The sequence below is a fragment of the Carassius auratus genome, linkage group LG28B, assembly GCF_003368295.1.
Source record: "Carassius auratus strain Wakin linkage group LG28B, ASM336829v1, whole genome shotgun sequence".
Lineage (NCBI taxonomy): Eukaryota > Metazoa > Chordata > Actinopteri > Cypriniformes > Cyprinidae > Carassius > Carassius auratus.
The window spans coordinates 2,729,513-2,756,839 of NC_039293.1; the positions used below are offsets into that span (position 1 = coordinate 2,729,513).

At 35.6% G+C, this 27,327-nt stretch overlaps 1 protein-coding gene across 5 annotated transcripts; it reads right to left on the minus strand.

Annotated features, from left to right (window-relative positions):
• Positions 1 to 1,628: 1,628 nt before the first annotated feature.
• LOC113067727 (choline transporter-like protein 2) lies at positions 1,629 to 27,327 on the minus strand. 5 transcript variants are annotated; one of them, XM_026240166.1, is made up of 23 exons: positions 27,223 to 27,327; positions 13,939 to 13,987; positions 11,741 to 11,814; positions 11,544 to 11,622; positions 10,740 to 10,824; positions 10,367 to 10,477; positions 10,176 to 10,236; positions 9,952 to 10,072; positions 9,741 to 9,824; positions 9,220 to 9,332; positions 9,003 to 9,134; positions 8,640 to 8,739; positions 8,425 to 8,517; positions 7,786 to 7,870; positions 7,385 to 7,647; positions 7,182 to 7,276; positions 6,787 to 6,890; positions 5,923 to 5,996; positions 5,572 to 5,642; positions 5,353 to 5,441; positions 4,822 to 4,906; positions 4,050 to 4,219; positions 1,629 to 2,345 (listed from the first exon to the last, which is right to left on the minus strand). In XM_026240166.1, the coding sequence occupies exons 3-22, from the start codon at positions 11,778 to 11,780 to the stop codon at positions 4,059 to 4,061; spliced, it is 2,046 nt and encodes a 681-aa protein (XP_026095951.1). In that variant the 5' UTR covers positions 11,781 to 11,814; positions 13,939 to 13,987; positions 27,223 to 27,327; the 3' UTR covers positions 1,629 to 2,345; positions 4,050 to 4,058. The 5 variants fall into 5 exon arrangements, with proteins under 5 accessions (XP_026095951.1, XP_026095948.1, XP_026095947.1 ...); XM_026240163.1 differs by lacking the exon at positions 27,223 to 27,327 and adding an exon at positions 18,837 to 18,969; XM_026240162.1 differs by lacking the exon at positions 27,223 to 27,327 and adding an exon at positions 16,034 to 16,185.

The window sequence follows — 27,327 nt, forward strand, 5'->3', positions numbered from 1 at the left end:
TGAGCTGTGTGTTGAGCTCTGAAAGTGTAGGAGCTCTATAAAGCAGGGTTTGGCTGTAACAGGAAGACATCAGGCCCTGGAGATGTGGGTCTCACACGTCACTATGGGAGCTGTGCTTCTGTATTGTTGAGGGAGTTCAGGCACTTTGAAAACAGTGTCACCCAAGACGGTTTGTTTTAACACCATGTTTATTTGTAGCACAACAGAGAACAGAACTCCCCCTGGGAATGAGATTTTATATTTTAGTGCTTTACTAATATTCCAGAATACCAGAAAACACAGTTTACTTCCTGGTTAGATAGATGTAATCATTACACCCCCCATAAGAGTTCAAGACATCCCATTTATTAATTTTCTAATATTCTACTGTTTTCAGAATGGTAGAATTTGAGAATATTTTTATTTTCTGGTTAGACAGACAAGCTACGACGATAACAATTTCATAAGAGTTCAAGAGCTCTTACAGATTATAAAATATTGTGATGTTGAGTTAATTAAGCTCAGCTCATCCTATTGAAATTTCTAAATAGTTAATTGTTGTTGACAATCAAAACTGACAAAGTAAACAAAGATGCAGTTAGAATCAGCATATGAAGCAAGTTTAAACAATAAACACTGAGAAAAAAGTGAAAAGTTTAAACAATACCGCCAGAGTTTAAAAGTTTAACTTGTGTGTTAAACTATAGGAGTAGTTCACCCAAACATGAAGAAATGGCTGTAAATGTACCCTCAGACCAGCCAAGATGTAGATGAGTTTGTTTCTTCATCAGAACAGATTTGGAGAAATTTTGCATTAAATCACTTGTTCAGCAATGGATCGTCTGCAGTGAATGGGTGCCGTCAGAATGAGGGTCAAAACAGCTGATAAAAACCATTAGGTGAAGTATTCCTTTAAAGATATGCTAGTACATGTTAACTACTGTATATTTGTAGCATTTTTCGACAATGTATAGAAGTCAGTTTTATGGCAAAATGTCTTGAAATTGGAAAACAGACTGTTTTCGTAGAGAAACTGTTATACTATGAAGTAATAATTAAATGATTTTACATGATTTAGCCCTATGATAAAGGCTAAAGTAAAATATTTATCCAAGAAAAACACTCATATCAATTGAAAACTCATCTGTAACACAATTTCTTTAAAGTGAGTTAAAAGTCTGCTCTAGTTTGGAGCTCCTTCCAAAAAATAAAAAAATAAAAATAGATGGACTTCTGTATATTTGTTCAACAGTGCCACCTTGTGGGGGACTGAGAATCTGAAAGTTTTATCTGCTAGATAAAAAAAAGTGAAACGGTAAATAAATAAATAAACCGCGTTTAGGAATACAATAAATAAATAAAAATAACATGATATGAAATACTGAAAACCAGTGCGTTTAGGAAAAAATAAAAAATAAATAAAAAACACGTAGATACGTGCTGTTATTGTCGAGATAAAGCTGAATGATGACATGGGCGTCTCGCATATTTAATTTACAAATACGTTAAGCTAAAAAAAAGGAGGATATCTATTTAGCTATAGCTTGCTATTTGGTGAAGACACCAATGATCTCCTCAGTCCTCAAAGTGTCTAACGAAAAAAAAGTTACACTGATTTAACGTATAAAAAAAAAATTTTTTTACACAAGTATAGTAGAAAATCCTTTATTGAGGTGTACCAACGTGTAACAAAACACTTAAAACACTGAATAGTCAAGAACACGGTTAAAGTCAAGAAGTCTTAAACCGTTTTACCTCACGCAGGCACTTCTTATCTTAGTGTACACAGGGCTATGAACTGGAAATGAACGGATAATCAAAGTACAACATCTAAACATTGTTTCTACGATCGATTCTGCACACATATAGGCAAAGAAAACACAATGTGTTTTTATATAAAAACCATAAATATAAAGACAGGCAAAACATCCAAATAAAATATCTAGGCCGAGATGCTTCCAGTTATTCTTTAAAATGTTAATTAAAACATTTGGCAGTTATTGCAAAAGAATTTCGTACATATAAATAATAAACCTAAAACCTTTGGGGGAAAAGGCAGAGGTGTAAATTGACCTCATTCTAAAGAAAAGTTTCCACATTTTAAATCGTAACATATGGCTGAGATACTGAGGTCTATCACTTTGATGCGCTTCATGGTTAACATGATTGTCTGGTTCTCTAAGGCATGATAATGAGAATGACTTCAGGCACCTCTATCTCAAGCACTGTCGAGGCACATATATAACCCTGACCGACCATCAGTGAGGACTAGTTGGCCTGGTTCTTCTTCTTCAAAACATTGCGGAGGTTATCAGACATCAGAAAGGGTCGTTCTGGGCTGCCGTCGTTCCTCTCCAGGTCCTCCACTGTGATAAATGAATGTGAGAAGAGATGTTGAGGAACAAACAACCCATGGTTTACCATTAGCTAGCACACTAGAAGAAAGGAAAGTGACATGCCTGCGGTCAACAAACACCTCATACACAATAGTCAGACCTAAATAACAAATGCACTTTCTTGCATAATATTTACTAAAGACTAAAAGAAAGAGACACCTAAAAGAAATTGTAAAAGACAACAGAAAAAGATAAAGGCTTTCCAAGAAGGCAACAAGTTGCTTTTCCAAAGTACAGTATGTACAGTAGGTTGCAAACTGCTACTAAAAACAAAGGACCACCTTAAAGTGCATTAAAAAATTATGGATTGCTATCTGGAGGAGATACAGTAAAAAAATAAGCTGCATGACTCTTAAATAAAGACCAACATTAGATATTTGTCCTTCATAGACTGAAACAGCAGTAAAACACATACACTCGAAAAGAGCAAAATGCTTTGTTCTTCTGACAGCAAAGACAACTAAAACATTGAATCAAAAAATATAATTTAAAACCTTATTTTCTTGCTTTCTTAATACACATTCATACGGTGTGTAACTGCAACTTCCATTATGACTTTTCATCATCCAAGTTCATTTGTTGTTTTAATAGTAACACTTAATAAAAAAAGATAATTGTGACTTTTTATCTCACAATTCTGACTATTTTTCTCAGAACTGTGAGTTCATATCTGGCGATTCTGACTTTAAAGCAATTGCATTATAAAGTTATAAAGTCAAAATTGCAAGTTCTAAAGTCAATTGCTAGATATAACTTGCAACTGCGAGTTTATAAAGTAAAATTACGAGATATAAAGTCAAAATTTCAATTTATATAGTCAAAATTGCAAGTTATAAAGTCAATAATTACGAGATATGACTCGCAATTGTAAGTTTATAAAGTAGCAATTGCGAGCTATAAAAAGTCATAATTGTGAGATATAAAGTTGCAATTGTGAGTTATAAAGTCAAAATTGCAAAATATAACGTCACAATTCTGAGTTCTTTTCTCACAATTGCGAGATTATCTCACAATTCAGACTTTCCTATTTTTCTCACTATTGCTCGTTTATATCTTGCAATTCTAACTCTTGCAATATTGAGAAAAATAAAGTCAGAACTGTGGTATAAAACGTCACAATTACCTTGTTTTATTTTTTGTTGCCGGAAACAGGCTTCCATACTTTACAGTAAGGTCCCATAAATTAATAAATTAACTAACGTAAACTAACAATGACTTACATTTGTTAGAGAATTTCTTAATCTTTGCTAACATTAGTAAACAAAGAGGCAACTGTTCATTGTTAGTTCATGTTCAATTAATATTCACATTTTAAACTTGGTATGAATAATCAGTATTAGTTACTGTTTAAATTAAGATTATTAAGATTAAGAAATGCTTCAGAAGCATTTTTCATTGTTGGTTAAGTAGTTAAGTAAGTTAGCAATAGGAACCTCATCATAAAGTGCAACCTTTTTATGATTTATTATCCTGTTTCACTTGGATAAACGTCACATTATTGAAAAAAGTTGCTTGTGAATACATTTTCATGTTATTCTGAAGCTAATTTTCCCTGACTGTCTATTTATTCCCTTAACACACAATTATTGACTGATTGACAACTTAATGGTCACAAGGTTCAATAATACCTGTGGTTCACTCAGTAAATAAGATTATATTTCCACATATAATTACAAATTTCCATCAGTTTTCCATTGTTTTCTCATGAGCCGTCAGCTGCATGGTCTCGTCACGTGAAGTAGGGGTCCGAGCCGCATCCGTGTCCTTCATCAGGATGTCACGCAGCTCTGAGGTCATGTGATACGGCCGTGCTGCAGAGCCATCATTGCGCTCAAGGTCTTCACCTTTGTGTGGTGTTTGTGATGTTTATTAACGTAAAGACATCAGAGGGAATGAGCAAAGAATGTGTAGATATGATAAATGTGGAATTGGGTTTGTGAGGAACAGATGTTAAAATATGAAGGTGTTGAATAGAAATAATGGGGGGAAACAGAGGGAACAGCAATAAAAAAGGGGAAAGAGAAAAAGAAAGAAGTTATTATGAGATGAAAGACAGAAAAGCATATCAGTCCCATTGAAATGCCACGCCTTAGTGAAGCAGGTACCTTACACAGATTAGAAACAGCTCATACCAGAATACATAACTGGAACGCAGATTAAATCCTGAGTTTAAGATGATTTGAGAGGTTTAAACTGAGCTACATGCACTGCCATGCGCAATGAACAGTCAGTCGGATCATTAGTGACATGAGGCTTCATCCAAAACAGCTTCAATATTTCCATAAATGCAGCACTAAACCATTTTTTTAAAGGATCACAATTTACAGTTTTAAAGTAGGGGGTGTATATTTCTTTGAATTGATTTTCAACCTTTCAGAGAGGACTTTGTCGGCTTGGTATTTATACTTATATTTATTAATGACATTTATTAATGGCAAGTACTCACAGAAGCAGAGGAAGAGTGTGTCCACACACATGGCATAAACGCTGAAAAACCCATGTGCAATGAGGTAGGTGCCCACCAACACAGTCTGGAGATAAAAAAAAAAAAAAAAACACAGACATACATATTCAGACAGACAGCTGCAGCTTTCATTTAATTTGTTTATGAATATAAGTTGCACGCATGCATGGAGTACTGTTCAAAAGTTTGGTTTTTATTTTAAAGTGATAGTTTTATTCAACAAATAATATCTGATTTCTATTCCAAATATATGTCTTTCAAACTTTGTTTAGTAAAGAATTCTGATCAGATGATTTCTGAAGGATCATGTGACACTGAAGACTCAAGTAACGTAGCTGAAAACTCAGCTTTACATCACAGGAATAAATTACATGATAGGATATATTCAAATAGAAAACGGTTATTTTAAATAGTAAAAATATTTCACAATATTACTGTTTTCACAAGGTTTTATTCAGTTTTGTTGAACTAAAGAGACATCTTAATCATTTATAGTCACACTCGATCACTCACCAAAATAGGAACCCAGTAGTAATGGAGACTGGGAGCGGCCGTCTTAAACGCATCCGTATGTCCTGAGAAGAAGAAGAAAGCGAAGATCCCTGGGGGAAAACGGGGGAGAGAGAAAGTTTCTTGATGTATTCCATCAAAATGTAGTTCAACTTTGTCAGTAATATATAAATCTAATGTTCAGTTCAGTGTTATATAACCGGTTTAAACTAGGAAACTTACCCACAAGCCCTACAATCAGGAGTTTCCCAAGGAATAAGATGAAATCAGTGACCTTATCCAGGACTACCACCCTGTGATGAGTGAAAACATCCGTGAAACATTCATCAAATTCAGCCAGCCAACACCAGTTTACAAAACCTAGTGTGTGCCTAACTTCCTGCACCTTGCCTTTTGAAATATTTGTTTAATTATTGGTCTATGTTCAAATGCACGCACTTCTTTGCTGTTACCAGAATCATGTTTCATTGTTTGTGTTTCACAACACGAGCTTTGCACTGTCAGTTTAAATATGTTAAAATCCTGCACTCAGTTTTAATTTCTTCAAGCCTACAGTTTGAAGATGGCACCCACCTGATGACGTTTCTCATGAGGAGGAAGAAGGCATCACTTGCTGATCGGCAGAAGTTTTTACCATATATGGCCACCTGTGGCAGGAAAAAAGACCTTATTCAGCAAAGATTGCATATAGAGGTCATGTGTGTAGGCATCAGGGGAAAAAATGAAGACTGCCTCCTCTTTGACATTTCAGTGAATATCCAAACAGCTGATAAAAATATCACAATAATCAACAGGTTATTCAAAAACCTCCTGTCGATTAATTAACATCTTGTGAAGTGAAAAGCTGTGTTTATAAGAAACAAATTCATCATTCTAATTTTTTACTTCAAACTGTTGCTTCCGGCTAAAATAATACTTTATTTTAAATTAATGCTTTACTTCAGTTGGAAACGTCATAGAATCAGGAGAGAAATGTTCATGGATCAAACACTGTTTACAAGTGTAAACCATTCTAAACAAATATGTGGAAGGATTTTGAGGTGAGAAAACAATAGGTGATGGACTTTTTTTCTGGAGGAAACTTTATTATGTATTATGGACTAGAAGCTGGAATTAAAAAAAAAAAAAGCTTTAATGATGGTTTAATTCTTACAAACACACTACTTTTCTCTTCACAAGATGTTAACGGATGGACTGGAGAGGTGTGGATTATTGTGAGGTTTTTATCAGCTGTTTGGACTCTCATTCTGACGGCACCCATTCACTGCAGAGCATCCTTTGGTTAGCAAGTGATGCAATGCAAAATTTATCTAAATCTGTTATGATGAAGAAACAAACTCATCTACATGAAGGATTGCCTGAGGGTGAGTAAACTTTTAGCAAAATTTCATTTTTTGGGTGAACTATTCCTTTAGGTTGCAGTGGAAGAACACGCACCATAATGTAGGCGTTCCGGTTCATAAACTTGATGAACTTCTCCAGGCACCAGAAACAGCATTTCAAACAGCACAACAAGAACCTGGCAAATTTATTCTCTGCTCCTGTGGGACCAAGAGAAAGCAAAAGAGGATCACCTCAAAACGGGAAGCTGCAGGGTCTCCAATCACCCTAAAAGGGTGTATTTTTGCAACAATGACCAGATGAATGTACATTAACCAGCTCATTACATACTCATAAATAAATAAAAGGACATTAATTATTGATCTGAGTTTATGTTGTTTTATTATGTGAAAAGAAAGAGGCTAACAGTCATTATATGCACAGATTCCATTACATATTGCAGTTATTAAGCAATTAGATACATTTTTGATCAATTGATGTTTTTTTCTTACCCTTGAGTTTGTGGTCAATATACTCCAGCAGAACCCTGATAATCTGGACGATGGCGAGGATGAGAGAACCAAACGCCAGAGAGCCTGTGTGATATCTGTGTGTGGATATAATGCATCAAATATATCAGCTAAATCCTGCTTAGGGCCCAAATCACACACTTTGCTAACATGCATATTGCATACATCTTTTTCCGAGGCCATACCTGAGGGATCTGCCCAGAGAGGCACACAGCGGGTACGCAGGCATGTCATTGGGTTTATTAGGAGCCCAGTAGTAGGATGCAAAGGCTCCTGCCAGAGTCATCTGACCCAGAGCAGTGACAAAGTTTGCACACCAGAAGAACAGGAAGACGTTGTAGAATTGAAACAAGATCAGGTATTTGTGATATGGTGTTTCCCCACCATAGAAAGCAAACAGGCACTCAGACTTCGGACAGTCGATCTTCATAGCAGAACTAGTGAAGTTCTAGAAGAGTCGGAGAAATGAGAAACAGGGATCATTCACTTTAGGACAGTTAAAAAAAAGTCATATTTAAAGTGTGTAATACAGTATAATGTGTGTAATATTTTAACTATGATTATGCATGAATATGTATTTAGGCACCTCAGGTTGACAGGTTTGTCTTGCATGCGGACAAACGGTTTCATTGAAAACCTTATAAACAGGTTCACTGGATGTAGAGAGGAACCTGATCAGAGCCATTAAGGACTAGCACTGGTGTGATGTTAAACATGTGACTTTTTATAGACAATACTGGGTATAGAGTGTTTTGGATATAAGATTACCATGTACAGTTGGAGGGAACTTTATTGCTATAAAATATCCCTAACATTATCTTCTTAGATAAATATATATCTCCACTGACAGTCCTAAAAAAGTGTCTGTGTATTCAGATTTAATATATTTAATTATGAAACTTAAAATGATAAATTAAATTTAATTCAGTTTTATCAGATATATTGACTGATGGTCATTCAAAAGTATTTGTGCATTCTTTTTGAATATGCATAAATCTTCATTTTTTAAATGTAATTTCTTTTTGGTCGATGTTTGACAGTGCCCTGTTCTTTTTCTGGAGGTTTCTTCAATCATGTAATGGACTCAGGAGGTGACCTTCTGCCCATTGACCTTCCATTCGAGTGATTTTAATTCAGATTAAGTGAGTGACTGTAAGAAGCAAGTTCCTGTCTAATGGTGTCAACACCGATTAATGTTTCTGTTCCAGTCTCGAGTCAAGGATACACTGCGGTGATGCCCCAGTACGCAATGACTATGGTCAGGAGGAAGAAGGTAAAAATAGGGTAGAACAGCGAAGACATCACACAACCGACAGCCCTGAAAGAGGGGGGAAAAAAACAAGTACCATGTCTTTAAACTTAACAGGCAGAATCCCCATAACAAGAACATGTTGATGTGGAAACGTCATGTCTTTAGTACTGATTCCCAAAAACACAAACCTGCTGGCCTCCTTCATGAGCTCAACAGCGATTCGGATTCGGTTCCTGAGGAAGATGAGCAGAACGAGGATGATGACCTCCAAAATAGCCAAGATGATGACTGCAGAGAGGAACAGGAGTTACTTTCACATTCAAAATGGTTACAAACTGATGAATCACCAGGACCACAACAAAACTACTTGGCTTTCCTTAGAGAAGCGAGAGAAAGAAAGACTAGCCACAGCTATAAAAAAAAGAAACTGACAACTAAATGATCCATGCAACTTGCTGCAAAGGGTTTTGTAGGTGGTTTTCCGTGTGTTGCTGTGCATTTGATTTTTTAAATTTCCAAATACGAGCAACAGTAAGAGTGTGGCTACTCACTGAAGGCCAGCCAGGTCTGTCTGATGTGCAGGTACACAGAGAAATCAGGCTGGAAGCCCAGCTCCTTCAGGGTGATATTAGATCCAACCGTGTCCTTCAGATTGACATACTTAAAGCTGCTGTAAGCAATACCTGTGTAAGAAACAGACTAATGACTGACAGTTTAACAGTATACAAGACACGATGAACGTACTGAAGAGTATGAACTGAGCCATACCACAGGCAACGACAGCAACGACCAACAAGATCATGACCCAGACCATGATTCCAGCCAGATAACGCAGAAGAACGATGAAGATCAGACTCAGCACCACAGCGATCAACAAACAACTGCACGAAGAAACAGATATACACTCAATACACAGCGGGAAAGAAATTAATGGAAATAAAATAACTAATATGATATATTATAAAAGTAACTACTTAAAGTAGTCAAATAAACTGAATGTAAAACTAACATAACTAATATAAAAATGCAAATTAAATTAAATGTATTCTTTTAGCAGATGCTTTTATCCAAAGCGACTAAACAGTGCATTCAGTTTTTACCTAACATGTGTTCCCGGGGAATCGAACCAACAACCTTGTGCTGCTAACACAATGCTCTACCACTATCATGTTTATATTATATTTAGTTTAAACTGAAATAGTAAAATTACAACTGAGAATACCTAAAATATTTTTATTGAAAAATAGGATATATAGTATATTCACTAATATAAAGGAAGAATAACTTACATTAGGATCCAGTACCAAGACTTTGTGTAATCCTCAAAGATCTTCATTGCAACTTGACGACCCTCCATCACTACTGTTGCATTACTTTGAATGGCAAAACAAATATGAATTTATAATAAATAGCACTTGAATTGCAATGCATTTGCAGTAGTGACACATAAATGAGAAATCTTTGAAATGTTTGAGTACTGTAGTGTAAATATGTGTTTACTTCATTCCAGCCACCAGATCTTTAGCGTCTCTTATTTTGTCTCCATCATTAAATGTTTCTTTATCGCCCACAGTGATGACTTCACCCTTTTTTCCTAGAGATGGAAAACATCGCTGCAAAACTGAGGGAGATAACAATAGGATTAAGAAACAGAATCACAGAAAAAAATATAGTAATAATTTCCCATACAGTAAATATTGTAATAATAAAAGCAAAAGCTTTACATGGTTTGCTGGAAATCAGATATGCAGGGCACAGTTTTTTTTGCAAAATTTGCGGCACTGGCTTTAAAGGGAGACAGAATTGAGTGGTCATTAGACATTTGCAAAAAAAAAAAATAATAATAAAAAATTTAAATAAAAAACACTGACAATTTAACCAACAGCTTAAAATTATTTGTTTAAAACAAACTTACCATATTTCCTGGGTCTTCTCTGCAATAGCTTTTATAATATTCCCAGTCTGGTGGGTTTTTAATGGCAGTTAACAGAGTGGAAGTGCGATCTGGACATTTTTCTACACACACCTACACATAGAAAAAAAAAACGTGCATGCACTTTTTTACTAAAATATGATTTATTAAGTATAATTAAAGATAAGTTGAGTGCATTGCATTTGTGGGAACTACTGTTCTTCACAGTGCACTCTGGTTGTGTACTGCACACATGCAAGCACATAATAGAAGAGAAAGCTCAGATGCTATAAACAGAGTTCTGCTATAATGTACAGTAGGAGCAGTATAGTAGCACGACAATCCAAACACAGAAACTGGTGGACAGGACACAAACCTGAGGCGTGGGACACTGGAACTCGAGGAGGACCATGGGACTGGCACACTTCATCATGTTAAAGTAGAACAACAAGGGCTTCTTCCTGTTACACACATCACATTGAGGCTTACACTGATTCATTTCAATGACAATATTCACAAATTCATCAAGCATTCCAAGTCCTTCCAACATCTGATTTTTTTTATTCGTTTTTTATTTTTATATTTAAGATACATGTCCTGTGAATAATTCACTGGAATGCACTAAGAATCTCTCCTTTTTCTCCCCAAATCCTCTCATCTCTATCCAGGTTTGTTTTCACAGACTTTCATTCTCGCATCTGTTCCCAATTAACAGTGTTTCCTGGAATGTTTCTAAAGAAGGTAAATGCAATATTTCTTATCTGTTAAAATGACAGAAACCACACTGAAATATCATCCCTCATTAGTTATTCTAGTTAGTGAGCATTTTTTGATTAAGCCAATGCATGTTACATAACACATATTACTACAGTGATATTTAGCACGTGCATATTATTCTTGCACTAATATTTTGCAATTCTCTATTGAAAGTAACTTGTTTATATTTGCATATTTGAAGATTAATGTCACCTCATAGTGTTAATTTTTTGAAAATGCTTATTAATGCACCTTTCAATGATTATTTACAGTTTAACAGTAGTTACTCCCATAATTCATGCGAAGCATCACGGGGCATAGAGCTTGAAGTTCTCCATTACAGTCAAGATTTACAAATGGTGTGACTGAATCTTTACCAAGAGACGGAGTAACAAGTAATAATCTTAAATTTGGTGTAACCTACTCCAGTTTTCCCTGGCCACAGTACTGTCCCAGACTGTCTGTGGGGTAGATCACCTTCCTCGGGTCACCGTGGCTCCAGGCTGACAGACGCAAACAGAAATGAGTATTTCATTCCCACAGAGCAGGCATTCTCAAACCTCTTAACAGATTTTAAAGTGCTTTTTATGTAGCCATTACATTACATGCAGACTGACTCACCCAGTATCCCCACCGCAACGTAGCCCACTATGGCCACCATGAACAAGATACAGCAAATAATGTCTGTGCATCCTCTGTGGAGCAGAGAGAACCAGTCTGATTCAACATGCTTTAAAATGCTTTAAAGGGGTCATGAGAGGCAGTTTCAAACGTTTCAGTAGATTACAATGCTAGTTTATATAAAAAATAAGAAAAATGTATGAATGATCATTTTTTGTGAAAAACAGTGAAGTGAAAGCGGCAGATATCAAAGTAAATAGCCACTGTTGTGACTGGTCAACTTCATCCTAGCCAACTTCCTGTTTTATAGCACGTCATCTGTTTTGATACTCTAGATGGCATGAGACATATATGTTTGAGCACGATATGCTTTACGGCTCTCCCACTTTCAAATCCAGACATTTCAGAAGACTAGGTAACTATTGTGGACATTTTAAACAGATTTTGTCTTTCTATTTTTTGAGCAACCTCTGTTACGTTTAAAGAGCCACACAGATGGGAAATCAAAAACTACCTGTATTACAGTGTATGATGTAGCTGTCCATCAGTGTAAACAATGTGCAAAGTAATTAAACCAAAAGGTACACGATTTATAAAGTTATTGGCTTCTAAAGTAAGGAGTCAATTCTGAATCGCTGAAACGAGTCGTTATAGATTTCAAATCTTTTGCCCATCTCTATGTACGTCACTAGGACACTTTGCATAATAATCTCCGCCTACCGTCTTGAGAGAAACGAAGCTCTGACCTGCCCCACCCCCCCACACAGACGCTCTGGTTGGTGTGAGAGCATCATGTCGAGGAGACGGTGTGTTTTTAATTGTAAAGGCAAGTTTGTTTTATTTTCACTGCCAAATAATGAAGATCAGAAGAACCAATGGCTAAAATAAATTTTTACCACAATACCAGAGCAGTACAACAAATCCCTTTTGTTGTGTCCACAACATTTCACTGATGACTGCTTTTCTAATCTCGGTGAGTACAAGGCGGGATTTTCAAAGCTTTTGGCCATAAAAAAGGGTTCATTACCAACTTTATTTAGACTAATGAGCACAACGTGAAATATGATTATGAAGTTATGTGTCTGTTTTCTCCCGAGCGTCTTATCAGTATGTGTGCTGTCTGCAGTCTTTGTCTGCACTGATCTTCATTTACAAAAACGTCATTAAAATGAAGTGTAACTCTGTGAATACTCAACGAAGATACATGAAAGAGATATCTATAGAAAGCTTGACATGTCTACTTTAAAACTAAACAAGTGCTGCCGAACAGATATTCTGTGATAAAGTAATCCGTATGAAAACAATGCGATGTCTCACGTCTCCCTTCATTATATCTAATGTGACCACGCCCCCGCGCTGAACGCGCTATTCAGATTCAAACTGAAGCGCGCGGCTTGAATACACACACACACAGAAGAAAAAGCAGCGAGACTATTAAAGTTTTTTATTTTACTGTTTGCTTCGCGATGAGAGGAATAAGACATAATTCACCCCAAACAGATGCTAACGCATTGTTTACTATGAAGTTGTGTGCAGAACAACCAATCAAAACTATGTCAGTTGACCAATCAGAACACCGTATGCTACCGAAAGGTGGGGTTTAAGGAAACTGAATCTTTTGAACAGCTTCGCGTGAACAGTTTGGTGATCTCTGAGAATTTAGGTAATTTTAAAATGATATTTTGACAAAATGACAATGTTTTTTAACCTTGGATGGATTTAAACCTAATGTACAGGACTTATAAACAGTGATAGGAAGCTTAGAATTTTCATCTTATTGGCTCTTTAAATATCAAGAACATGACCCCTTTAAAAGCTACAGGACAAATACAGAATGACCATTGCACAACATTTCATAAGGTGAAGCATCAAACATCGCTGTTTGCAAATGCCAGGTTTGATATCAAAGCTGAATTTGTTTATTTATTATTTGTTCGTTCATGAAACAAATCTGCTGTATTACTTCAGACTTTGAATCATTGCATGGACCATTGTTTCAAAACTTTAATGGTGCTTTTTGTTCCTTTTTTTTTGGAGTTTGACAATGGGTAATAGTTTCTTATATAGAAATCAAGAGTAAAATGTAATGTAAACAAATAACCTAAAGTGAAACCTAAATGAAAGCGAGTAACTGGTGATTTTAAAGTGAACAATTACTTTAATGTCACAAAAATCAAAGAAATCAACTAGTTTCTTACCTGTTTTGGATGGGCCCTTTGAAGTCGGGGTCAAATTTTTTGGGCTCTCCTGTGAGAACAACAGAGAAAAACTAAATTAAATACAATTGAACTAAAAGAGTCAATAAAGAAAACCACTCACATATAGCCCATGAATGAAGCTGTATTTACCCAACTAAGCACATGTTTGCATAACCCCTGCTGATCTGCAGCAGAGGAGTTTCTCCAGCATACACACCTAATGTCATTCCAGCATAGTGAGTGAGCAAGAGCTTCCTAAACACAGTAAATGACCAGCTTAGACACCTTAGCAACCACCCAAAACACCCTAACAATGTGTAGAAAAATGCTTAAAACCACTCAGAACACCCTTGTCTTTTGTTAGTGACTTATGCACCCGGAAAACACCACTCACATTTCCATCGGGAATTCAAAAGTCTAGTCTTGTGCCAGAAATAACATAATCCAACGCACACTGTTTTGGAAATACTTCTTATTTTACAGCCCTGGAACGAACCTCCCACCACATAATGGATTGGAAAGGGTAAGTCGAGTAAGCCAAGAAGAGATTTTCCATTCAGTTATATGCATGCTTTTAATTACTGTACAGTTGTTGCTGCTTGTCAGCTAAAATCTACGGCCAAGGGTTGCCTTTAGAATAAGTCAGTCACATGACATGAAATGTTGTGCTAAACAGTAAGTGACCAAGGTGCCCTGTTAAGTTAATTTAGCAAATACGTCATGCCTGAATGATGTCATGCTTAAAAATGTCTGTCACTACATTGGAAAAGAATACGTCAATCTAAATGACATATAAAACTACCTACACCACAAGCACATTTTCATGAAAAGATTACACACAAACATCTATTAGGTTTTATATATGGGTTAGGTTAGGTTTTCAAACCACTAACGGCAAGTGCAAAAAAAAGTTTGTATGCCACTTGCCGTGACAAAATCCACTTGCTTGGATATTTTTGGATCTGATATACTGGCATTCAGAGATTTTTAAGCACACCCACTTTTTGGGGCCACTGATCTTCAGTCATGTAAACTGAAATAAACAAAGAACAGATGTGAAAGTGCTCTTAGTGGAGAAAACTGGTAGAATTTTCCACTGAGTTCATGAAAATCTGTTCCGTTTGGGTCTCAAACACTAGCGAAAAGCATACATAGTAACTTAACAAAATGCATTTGATTGAACAACACTTAACAAGTAATCAACATAAAATGACTTACACATGATTACTCACAAAAAAGACTTCATGAGGAACATCACAACCAACAACACACAAAAAATGTGACCTAAAAGAGTTAAAAATTTATGCATTTGAATTGCATTAACCACATTCCCATCCACTTAAATTACAGCTTTAACAAACCAACTAATAAACTTTATGTGATGCATATTTGCCAGTCATAAACATATGTAACATGTAATATACAGGTAAGATTCATTCATTCATTCAAAAAAAGAAAAGAAAAAAACAATCTTGATAGATTATTAACTATTTGTGCCGATTTTAAAACAATAATTTAGAAAAAAGTCACTTTACTAAAAACGTCAAGGTTGTTGCTAATATTCATCTTTATGATAAATAAGTTAATTTGGCCCCACCATTACAATGATTTATTGCGTCCTAAGTACCTTAGTACATTTCTACTGTGGCGTGCGACTGTAAACAACCACACCCTCCGAGACAGGCATGCACAGACTTCCAGGGCAGACCAGGGTATTGTGAAGATGGACAAAAGGCCTAGTATGATACTAATGCAGTGTTAACACACTTCTTCGGATATGCCGAATGAAGGCAAATGGAATAAAAGCCAACAGCAGTGCCATTAGAGCAGCTTCAGGGAACTAAATCGCCCTACAATGCAACCACTGAAATATCCCACAGATTATGAGAAACCATCTGACTCCGTGTCTGGACATGACACCAGGCTGACTGCACAGAAATACTCCCGGCTATCTCATTACTCATACAAGAGAACACTTTACTTGTGGTACATTGCTCAGTGAGAGTTTCAAAGGGCTTGTCCAAAAGCCAAAAGCCAAAACCACGAAAACACAGACATCACCAGAGAAGATACCATCAACATCAGGTGACATTACCTCTCTTTTTGTAACCACTTTCCTCCACCGGCATCTTTATGTTCAACGGCTCTATCAGATGATACGATATGTCCACTATCTGACTGTTACTTCCTGATTTCAAGCGGGAAACCAGTCTGCTGCTGTTGAAAACTGGTTCAACCAGTCCAGAACATGTTCAAGCTGAACTAAACACCCCTTTTCAAGCAAGAAAATACTGGATTTCCTTCATTTGATCTTTGTAAACTTGGCTCCGTGTCCTTTCTGAACTGTTTTTCTCATCGTTTCGTCTCTGCAGGATTAAATGGAGCTCTTTTGTGTCTAACATAAGGAGGCATCTGAGCTGGGTGTGATGACAATGACTTTCATTCATTTTGCGATTTTGTTGCAAAGCAACTTTGTCGAGCAAGTGTCTCTTGAACCTTCCTAAACTGCATTAGCAGCACGACTAAAATATTTCAGACAAATATGAGATCTTCTCTTCTATCTTCTCACAGCCTCCTTGTCTGCGTAGGTTTATCAGTGTAAAATCTAAGCGTGGGTTTCGGCTTTCGGTTTTCGGTTTCACAATATCTAATTAGACCTATTTATATGAATCTCCACTCATGCTGTTATGATGTAATTAATTTGAACCTATGTCATTCAATGCAAAACACATAAACAAGCATAAGTTTTGGTTCAACTATGCTAAGATTCAAAGAAAATGGAAAGTGATTACATAAATCAAATGTAATCAAATCAGAGTTATTTTAGGGGTGGGACTCCTAGTTACTGGTTTGTAAATAGAAAGAAAAATAAAGTGTGAAAGTTTTAAAATATTTTTTTTAAGTCAATATTAAAAATTGTTTCAGTTACAGTTTTATTTACATTAGTACATTAAGTTATTTATCAAGAAATAAAATAGGGTTACTTATTTTACCTAAAATTTCTTAATAGCATGAAGAAATAATTCAAATGTGTTTTTTTCTTTGAATAAACAATTGACTTCAGTGACTCTTATTCTGTGGCTGATGATTAAAATGAAGTCAGCTGTGTTATTAAACAAGATTTTTGACAAAGCAGTGAATATATCATCTACATTCATTATTATTGCTTCATCTAAGTAAATAAAAGTGCATAATGATAATCATGATAATGCTTAAAACATACAGCGAAACAACATCCATAGACATCACTCATACAATTTCAGTAAATAGGCCACTGCTCTTTAATTATGTACTGTACAAAAATACAAAGGGAAGAAAACAAATCAATAGCACTTCCATTTTTCTCTCAGTGACTAATGGAAGGAAAGCTGCAGTCAGCAGTTCATTTCCTGAATGTGATGTGACAAATAACTGGTAATGTACATGAAGCTTACACCTTTCTAAAGTCACTGTAGATTTAAGATATGATATCAGTTTTGTTAGGGAGAAAAATGTGAAGTTATGGAAATGCCACTGCGATTTCCTGTTGTTTGGCTTCTGGGGAAATGAAGCAGAATGTGCTCTGAGAAGTTCAGGAATTCCCCAGGAGTTTTCAAAAGTTTCTGTGTTATCAATCATTAGTAATCAGCTAAATGAATAATGTATAATGTATAATGACATGAAGGCTGATTTCAGTGCTTATTTATATTTTTTTTATAGCCTGACAAAAAAACTATTCAAAAATGCAAAAAAATGAAGAATTGCAAAAGATTACAGTGAATCATTTCAAACCCTACACTCTAAAAAACTCATTTAGCTAGTATTTTCCTTTAACACTATGCTAGAAATTAGTCTACTACTAGACAATTCTTATTGCAATTAAAAGATTCCAGTGAAAAAAAAAAAACATTACTAGTAAACTATAAGAGATGTTGCACTGCATGTAAAAGTTATCCGTTCCCTAATTTGAAACAGCTGCAGTCAAACTCATGCCCTCAGGAGCAGAAATAGCACATAAGTACAGCTCAGAAAAGCGTACGAGTTTAAAATTAAGAGGTTAAGGCCTTATTTTACATCTTTAAAAAGCGCCATCCTATGTTCCACCCTTTAATTACATGCACTCCAACTCGTGAGAGCAGCCTCCCCTAACCATTTGCTCTGTGACTTGGGTTACAAGATATAGCCTTTGCAAAGCAATAGTGGCAAATAGCCTACTGGTTTTAACCTAATGCACAAGCAGTAGGCCTAATGTTCTTGTTAGAGCAACACTGGTTTTAAACTGAAACCAAGGACAGAAAGCATATGCAAACTATTTGAACAGCCACAACTGAACCTTTCCATGCTGTCTATGTTGTGTCCAAGAAATTCATGCACAGGGCAGCTGCGTGGTTTCATATGTCTGTATGTAGTTTTCCCCTGAGCCACTGCTTATAAACAAACATGTACACTAATAGTATAACATGAACATTTCAACCATAACACAATGTGATGGAAAGCCAAATGCACAGCATTTATTTTCCAACCACCAAATGTAGAGTAAACGATCGGCTGCTAAATTAAAATCACAATGTTTACAGATAAGATGGTTCAGACGTCACGCTTGTTTAGGTGTAAGGAATACTTCCAAAAATATTGTAAAATATGAATTGACAAAGCTAATAACGGGACTTTTAGGCGTTGCCTTATTAACAAACCGCCTCAATATAACACCACACCACTCTATCACTTTAACACATAGTGTGCAGCCAAAAACATCTTCATTAGCTGATATCTGAGTGTTTATTAAGCGGCGGCGAAGTAATTAAAACCCATTTCACTTTATGTTTGGAAGCGTAAATGTGAAAGGGCTCTCTGAAAAACCTCAAACTAACAACTTTTAATAACAAACACCAGCAAATGTAAACCATGAATAAATTTACCGTATTTTGGTTTCTCTTCCATATCCATTTCAGCTGTTTATTCCAAGCGCGTCTGTCCGCGGACTCCAGGAGAGGGGCGTGGCTTGAAAGGGGAGTGATTTGAAGTAGGGGGCGAAACTTGAAAAGGGCGTTACTTGAAGTAGTAAGTTTTGAACGTGAAGTTGTCCGAATCACACAGAACCACGTGAGATCTCAAAACGAGATGTTGTTGGCAATATGGTCGCTTTAACCCAACTAGCAAGTTTTTTTTTATTTTTTTTTTATTGACATTTATTGAACCTTAACAAAAAAAGGCATTCGAAGTTTCAGATTTACAATCAAACCTGAGCGTACATACAAATATTACAACACAATATACATATTCACATCAGCAGGCAAGAAAAGTTGAAGCCTAGGTGAAAATAAAACTAAAAGAAAAAGAAAAAGAAAAAATTTAAATAAAATACAAATAAAGTTAAATGAACAAATAAATATATAAAGTAGGGGAGTAGGACAATATTCAATTTATAAAATCAAAGTCTTCCAATAAGGAGTACAAATATACTGCTTTAGGACTTTTCATCCTTCTCACGGTCTCCAAATATACTTTAAACTCCTCCTTAAAAACCACTAATTTTGGAGGGATTTTGAAAAATTTACATTTGTGTATATAAAATTTCAGCAAAAGCAACACATTATTAATAACATAGGATACCTTTTTATCCTTTATTAATAGCCCAAATTTAATAAATTCCCACGACAGTATCAACCTTACAGGTATTCTTTGTTGCATCCATCTCAATGCATCATTCCAAAATTTGTTTACCAAACTGCATTGAAAAAACAAGTGTTCAACCGTTTCTATCTCTACCTTACATATTTTACATAAATTTGAATCCCCAACATTAAATCTCGTTCTTAAAAATTCTTTTGTTGGATATATATGATTCAGAATTTTAAAGTGCACCTCTTTACATTTAGGATTAACAGGAAATGAAAGAAAATTGGTCCTAATTTTACACACTTCTTTCTTCTCATAATGACGAAAAATGTAATTTCTTAATACCGGTCCTGGGAAACATTGATGTATTAAACAGTCTCTTAAGAATTTGTTTGAACATTTTCTGTCAACAAAGCTTACATTTTCTATAATAAGTTCTTGTACTTTAGGTATTATCCTTGAATGTTTCAGATGTTCACTTACTAATTTAAGCATCTGTAATGGAATATTCTTGATAATTTTTTCATACATTTTAGAAGAGCAACTTATATTGTATTTACCACAAAAAGCAACATGGCTTAGTATATTTCCCACATTATCCACTAAATGTGTTAGTGACCATATGCCCTTCTGCCACCACTCATCAATAAACAAAGATTTTCTGTTCACAGTTATACATCTGTTGTCCCAGATTGACATATTATGAGGGCTAAAATTATGCTTGAAAATCAATTTCCAGTTTAATAATACTTGTTGATGGAAAGCAGAAAGTTTTACAGGGAGTTTCGAAAGTTCAAAGTCACATTGCAGCAGAAAACGTATGCCACCACATTTATTAAATACGATAGTAGGAATCTCAAACCAGAAAGAGGACTTATCATTAATGAAAGCCTGCAACCATCTAAGTTTAATGACCCCATTCATAATATCAAAGTCAATCGTTTTAAGACCTCCTTCTTCATAATCTTTAATCATGTCACTTTTACGTATATAATGACTTTTCATTTTCCATATAAAATCAAAGTTTAATTTGTTAACTGCCTTTATCCTTTTTGCAGAAACTGATAAAGAGAAACATGGATAGATGAATCTAGAAAGATTCTCTACTTTTGTCAATAAAATTCTTCCAAAAATTGTTATGTCTCTCTGCAGCCAAGTATTCATTATTAATTTACAATTATCCAAAGTTTTATCAAAATTTAAATGTTCTAAATTATCCATCCTCTTAGATAACCAGATACCTAAATATTTGACTTCACTTTTCACCAGGAAATTATATAATGTTACATTAGGATGATCATGAATGGCCAATAACTCACATTTTGACATATTTAGCTTTAAACCTGAAGCTTCTGAAAAAAACTTAATTAACTGAAGTGCTAGGGGTATTTGCTGTTCATTTCTTAAAAAAAGAGTAGTGTCATCAGCAAATTGACTGACAATAAAATTATTACCTTCAAAATCAATGCCTAATATGGTTCCCATTTTGAGTAAAATAGACAACATTTCTGCTACCATAATAAATAATAAAGGAGAACATCCACAACCTTGCCTGATGCCTCTTCTAACCTCAAATCTTGGAAATGTACCTTGAGTAAGAGCTACAGAACTGTTTATGTCTTTATAAAGCATTCCAACAATACTAATAAATTTAGGACCAAAACCAAAGTGTTTAAGAGTTTGAAAAATAAAAGAATGCTCCACCATGTCAAAGGCCTTATAGAAATCCAGAAATAAAATTAAACCATCCTCTTCAATTAAATGACCATATTCAACCAAATCAAAAACTAACCTGATATTATTATGAATTGACCTATCCTTTAAGAATCCTGATTGGGTCACACTGATAATTTGTGATATTCCTGTTTTTAATCTGGAAGCCAGTGCTTTAGTAAACAGTTTGTAATCAGTATTAAGTAGTGTTATGGGGCGTAAATTATCTAATATCCTTTTATCTTTTCCTGGCTTTGGTATCAAAATTATAAGCCCTTGTTTCATAGTTGGCAATAATTCAATATTATTTATACACTCTTGTAAGGCTTCAAATAAAAGATATTTTAGGTCATCCCAAAAAAAATTATAAAAATCTGTGGTTAACCCATCAGGACCCGGTGATTTACCAGGTTTACTCTGTTTAATCGCCGCATCAAGCTCTTGTAAGGTTAGGTCTGAATCGCATAGTTCTTTAAATACACTATCAATAGATGGTATATTATTTTTTATCATCTGAAAAAAAGAGTTTGAATTAACAGAGGAAAAAGAAGAGGAATACAAATTGGAGTAAAATTTAAACACCTCTTTTACTATCAAGTTGTGATTTAATTGTTCTACTTTGTTCACAATTAAACTACTGATCGAATTTTTTTCTTGTCGTCTTTTCTCCAAATTAATGAAGTATGAGCTATTTTTTTCCCCCTCTTCCAGCCACTTAGCTCTGGATCTCACATATGCCCCTTTTGCCTTTTTAATATAGAATTCATCTAGAATGGAATGAAGCTTAATAAGTTTTTCTTTATCTTCATCTGACATGTTAGGTTGACAACAGCATTTATTAATATCTTGTATTAACTGGAATTCTTTTTTACGTTTCTTTTTCATCAGATTTTTGCTAAAGGTCATTGAATATTCTCTTAATTTATGTTTTAAATACTCCCATTTAATACCACTTGGCATCATTTTTACTTTAAATTCAGCAATTATTTTTTTAATATATGTACAAAAATCAGTATGATTCAACAAATCTGCATTAAATTTCCAATAGCCTCTAGTATTACAAGGTTTATTTCTTTGTTCTAAGATTAAGTTGATCACACAATGATCTGTTAAGGGGGCACCTGAAATATTACACTTAGTCGCATTCCTTGAAAGAGATTCAGATCCGAGCCAATAATCAATTCTTGACTTTGAAGTGGCATTCGGTTTGAACCACGAAAAGTGTCTGGCAGTGGGGTTTAAGTTTCTCCAAATATCAATTAATCCATTGGATAAGCAGAAATTTTGAATAATACTGTTAGCATGAGAAATATCAAATTTAGACGGTTGTCTATCCATGTATTCATCTGGTGACATGTTAAAATCGCCACCGATTAAAATATAATCTGTAGGGTAACTAGTTTTTAGGTCACTTATGACATTTGTTATTGTCTCCAACAGGCCTTTATTCTGGGTTTGAACATTATACCCATACACATTAACTAAAATGAAAAATATTTCGTCTAAGTATAGGACCACTGCAAGCCAATGGCCATTAACATCAGCCCTGTGTGTAATAATCTTGCCTGGGCATTTATTCATGCATATAGCGACCCCTGCAGACCGATTTGAACCATGACTAAATAACATAACATCCCCCCACTGCTTTTTCCAAAAGGTAACATCTGCCAACTCTGAATGTGTTTCTTGTAGAAAAAAACAATGTGATTTTTGACTTTTGCAAAATAAGAAAATTGCCTTTCTCTTAACTGAGTCCTTTAAACCCCTACAATTTAAAGAAGAAAATGAGATATCAGATTTTAACACGAACATGAACAATTAAACAGATAAAACAAAAAATTGAATAAAAAAATTTAAAATTTAAATCCAAATAAAGATGTAAACTACGTTTAGCGTTTGTGGAATAGAAAAAAAACTGAATCCCATTCCTTTATCACCCCACCTCACCTCATATCAAAGAGAAGCAGTCAATACCCTCTTTAAGTGATACGTTTACCCTCTATATACCCAAATGGACCTCTAAACCCAGCCGCCTTGCCTTCCTTTCTGGCTTGTGCGATTCTTGGCCATAATTCACTTCTCAACAGTCTATCTTCTTTCGTCCGGTCTTCGGCAAAACGGATGCAGCTTCTTTGCACACTGCTGACGACTTGGTTCTCTTCCATACTTCGTCCCGCACCAATCTGCGGGTAAAAAGAATGATCACCTCTCTCGAACGACCGGTCTCCTTTCTTCCCACACGATGCACGACATCCACAGCCTCCTCCATAGTAGAAGCAAACTCAGGCGTTATCTTGCCCAGAAGTTGAATCACATCCTCTCTTATGCGCTCGTTTGAGTTCTCCTTGAGACCTTTTATGCGAAGACACCATCTCCTCTTGTATCTTTCCTCTTCCAGCACACGAATTTTCAGATCATTATTGACTTCGGATAGATTTTCAATTTGTTTCTCCATCATTTTAATTTTGTCTTTGCATTCTCGTAACTCCTGCGCATTTATTTGGACGGACTTAGCAACGCTTGCAATCATCGCACTGTGCTGCTTCATTTGCGTGCTTAATTCTTCGTGCTGTAAATCTACCTTAGTTCCAAGGGCTTTAATTGCATCCAAAATAGCCGAATTGGGCACCTCGTTTTCCTCACACTCTGTTGGTTTTTTAGCCTTTTTTCCTTTTTGGGGTTTACTCGGTGTGGGTGGATCAGAATCAGTTCCTCTCTCCCTTTTGCTCGAACCTATTGCTATTTCCATTTCGTAACAATGATCTTCCATATCGGCACCACAACTTCGGGTATGTGTATTAGCAGGTGGAGGTGGAAAAAAACTTATCAAGCTAAACTAACTTGGGAAATTTTGTGAGAGCACGAAACAACTTGACTACTCAATCCGCCATCTTGCAGCACCCCCACCAACTAGCAAGTAACATTTAGGTTTTTTTTCCTGTAGGTTGAGGAGCTCAGGGTGGAAGCTGGAGGAGCTGAACACGCAGCGCCAGTTGAATCTTTGGTCCTGTAGGGTCTTTTTTTTTTTTTTTTTTGTGAATGATGACATCCCAATGTGATAACACCTCAGCCCAGTAGATGGTGGTAATGCACAATGATTGCAAATGCAAACTACCAATACAATTTAGTGAAGAAGAAGATGGTCACTCGCATTGAGAGACAACGGTTATAATATTGTATTTTTTTCCCGAGATATTTGTTTGAATTGAAGTGTATAAGTCATTTTCATACAGTGGTATTGTTTGGGGAGTTAATAATATAATAAAACTAAGGTGTAAAGTAAGCAACATATAAGCAAAAGGTGTAAAGACGCTATCCCCGGTTTCACAGACAAGGCTAGTCAAGGCTAATTGAACTTTAGCCTAATCGTGGCTTAATCTAAACCCTGTCTGTGACCTACATAATATATCATATTTGTGATTTTGCTGTAAATAAACGTTTTATAATGCATAACTAACAAGGGCGCTCCATTAAATACACGTCTCAAAAGTGGATTTACATCAACCCTCTATGGACACCTTGGCAATTGAATCGCCATATGCTAGTATATTATGCTTCTGATATACTATGCTTGTAAAATGGCACAGTTTTTTAAATATCTGAAAGTATACTCTTAACATCAGTAAGTCAAGTATTATAATAATTAACTATTATTTAATATTTCAATCCCTCCCACCTACAACTACAGCTGGCAGGAGTTGTAGGTGGGAGGGAGTGAATGAACAGTGCTCTTTTCCACCCTCAATACCCATGACTGAAGTGCCCTTGAGCAAGGCACTGGACCCCCAGTTGTTCTATAGCTGCCCACTGCTCCGGGTGTGTGTTCACGGTGTGTTCACTTCTCACTGCTGTGTGTGTGTGCACTTGGATGGGTTAAAAGTAGAGCACCAATTTTGGCAATGTCACGACTTTCACTTTCATAATAGAACTTTAGTAATTAGAAACAGGGTTCTAAATTAACTTTTTTGATCACCAGCCAATGTGGCTGGTAACTTTCTAAAGTTACCAGCCAATCAGAATTTCCACTAGCCATTTTTTTTCCATTAAAAATAACAAATTATGAGTGCCACTGAATGCATTTGATCATTTTATTAACATTGTTGGCATGAAATCTTCCGTTTATAAACCGTACTCACGAATTCATAAACTGTTACCTTGGTTTAACAAATCGTGCCCACGAATTTCCAATCCGTGCGCTCAGTTTTTGTAAACCGTACCCTCGGTTTTTGAATCCGTACCCACAAATTCATAATCCGTGAGCACACTTTCGCAATCCGTTCCCACGGATCTGTAAACCGTACTCACGGATTCATGCAGCAAGCTCCTGTTAACATACAGTTTTATTGACTATTATTATGTGGAATAGGTTTAATAATAATAAAGGAATAATCTTATAATAGCAACTGATTATTATTGTACAATAAACCTGGCATTGTGACTAACTCTGGAGTAATTTTTTCCTCTGTTGTAAATTGTTTTGGATAAAAGATTCTTATGCATAACCTGTATAATAATATATAATAATATATGTTATTTTTATCATTTTAATTTGTAGGCTAAATAAATGAGTACAATAAAATAATTCATGATTTGCTTTATTTTTAAATAAACTTTGACAGTTTTGTAAATGCTTATCTACAATTCTTTCTTAACATGCATGAAGACTTATTTTTCTGATTTTATTATACTAAGCTCCTATAAGTTATTAATAAATAATGAGCCCGAAAATAACATTGCATTCAGTTAGAGAGAAAAGGAATGAAAACATAACCGGCATATTATTTGTTTTGTATTGCTTTTTACCCTTATTTTCTTTTTCTTTTTAGCGTTTTTTTTTTTTTTTCATAAAATACAGGCGGCTGTGTCTTATCCTATTGGTGATTAATGTAATAATCACTATTAAAATAAACGCTAAAAAGAAGACTATTTGTGAATGCTGATCGTGGACTCATTGGATACTATGAAAAATAATGTTTAATAAACAGAAATGAATCTGCCGGTGGGGGCGGAGCTACAAATGCGTGTCAGTTTACAAAATACAAATCCGAGGGTACGGTTTACAAAATCTGAGCGCACGGATTGGGAATTCGTGGGCACGGTTTGTTAATCCGTGGGTACAATTTGTTAAACCGAGGGAACAGTTTATGAATTTGTGAGTACGGTTTATAAACTGAGGGGACGGATTGCAAAACCGTCGTCACGGATTGATTTTTTTTCTCCTACAGGTGACGTGCGGGGCTCTCCGTAATATCCTCATCCCCTGCCTCGTTCCTCTTTTTGCCCCCAGAAATCTGTCCCAACCACCGCCACATTTAGTTTAATCTTAATTTTTTTCTTTAATAGCTAACTCCCTCCTCTTTCAGTCTATGCTCCCTGCTCTGGCTCCATTCGTTCTTTTCCTTGTGTTTTCTGATGGACGCTATTCGTTTCCATGTTTTTTCGCGCTGGTTTCACTGCAAACTGCGTGCCGACAATGAGCATATGAAACGTCATCAAGTAGCATTACAGCACAGTGTTCATGGGAAATGTAGGAAGTGCTGCCAGGGGGATAAATGACCGAGAACAGAGCCTCATGTCATGCATCACCAGCCGAACTGGCTAGTAAGTTTTAATTAACACCCGCCAAAATGAATTTTAACCCGCATTTGGCGGGTTGGCGGGTGTTAATTTAGAACCCTGATTAGAAATAAACTTCATAACCATTTTGAATGCATATTATTAATTTTAATGGGACTGGTGTTGGTGCTTTTTTTGTCATTCAGTGTTTGTGTAAAAAGAGGGGGGGGGGGGGGCAAATACTGATTAGATCATGATACAAATTCTACTTATAAGAATGATAAAACTCACTAAGGATTAATGAGCTGATGGATTCATTAATATTTATTAAGTTATGGCATAAGGCAAATCATTTAGTAAATGGAAATCAGAGGTAGGTAGAAATATCCAACAACATGACTTACATAATATTATTACCTGGTTTGTTTTTACATATGGGCCTGCAAGTAGCTGTAATCCTGCCTGTTGAGCAACCATGTGTATTGCAGTATTGCCCTGTTTCTCTGTTTTATGCGACTGCAG

Bases quoted from the DNA above. Each gene is read 5' to 3' on its own strand.
- LOC113067727 (XM_026240162.1), bottom strand. From the start codon at position 16,067: ATGCCGGTGGAGGAAAGTGGTTACAAAAAGAGAG. The intron at 10,825-11,543 runs GTAGGTTACACC...TGTGTGTAACAG, and splicing joins TGTGGCCAGGGAAAACTGGA to GAAGAAGCCCTTGTTGTTCT. The intron at 10,478-10,739 runs GTTTGTGTCCTG...TTCTATGTGTAG, and splicing joins TCCAGTGTCCCACGCCTCAG to GTGTGTGTAGAAAAATGTCC.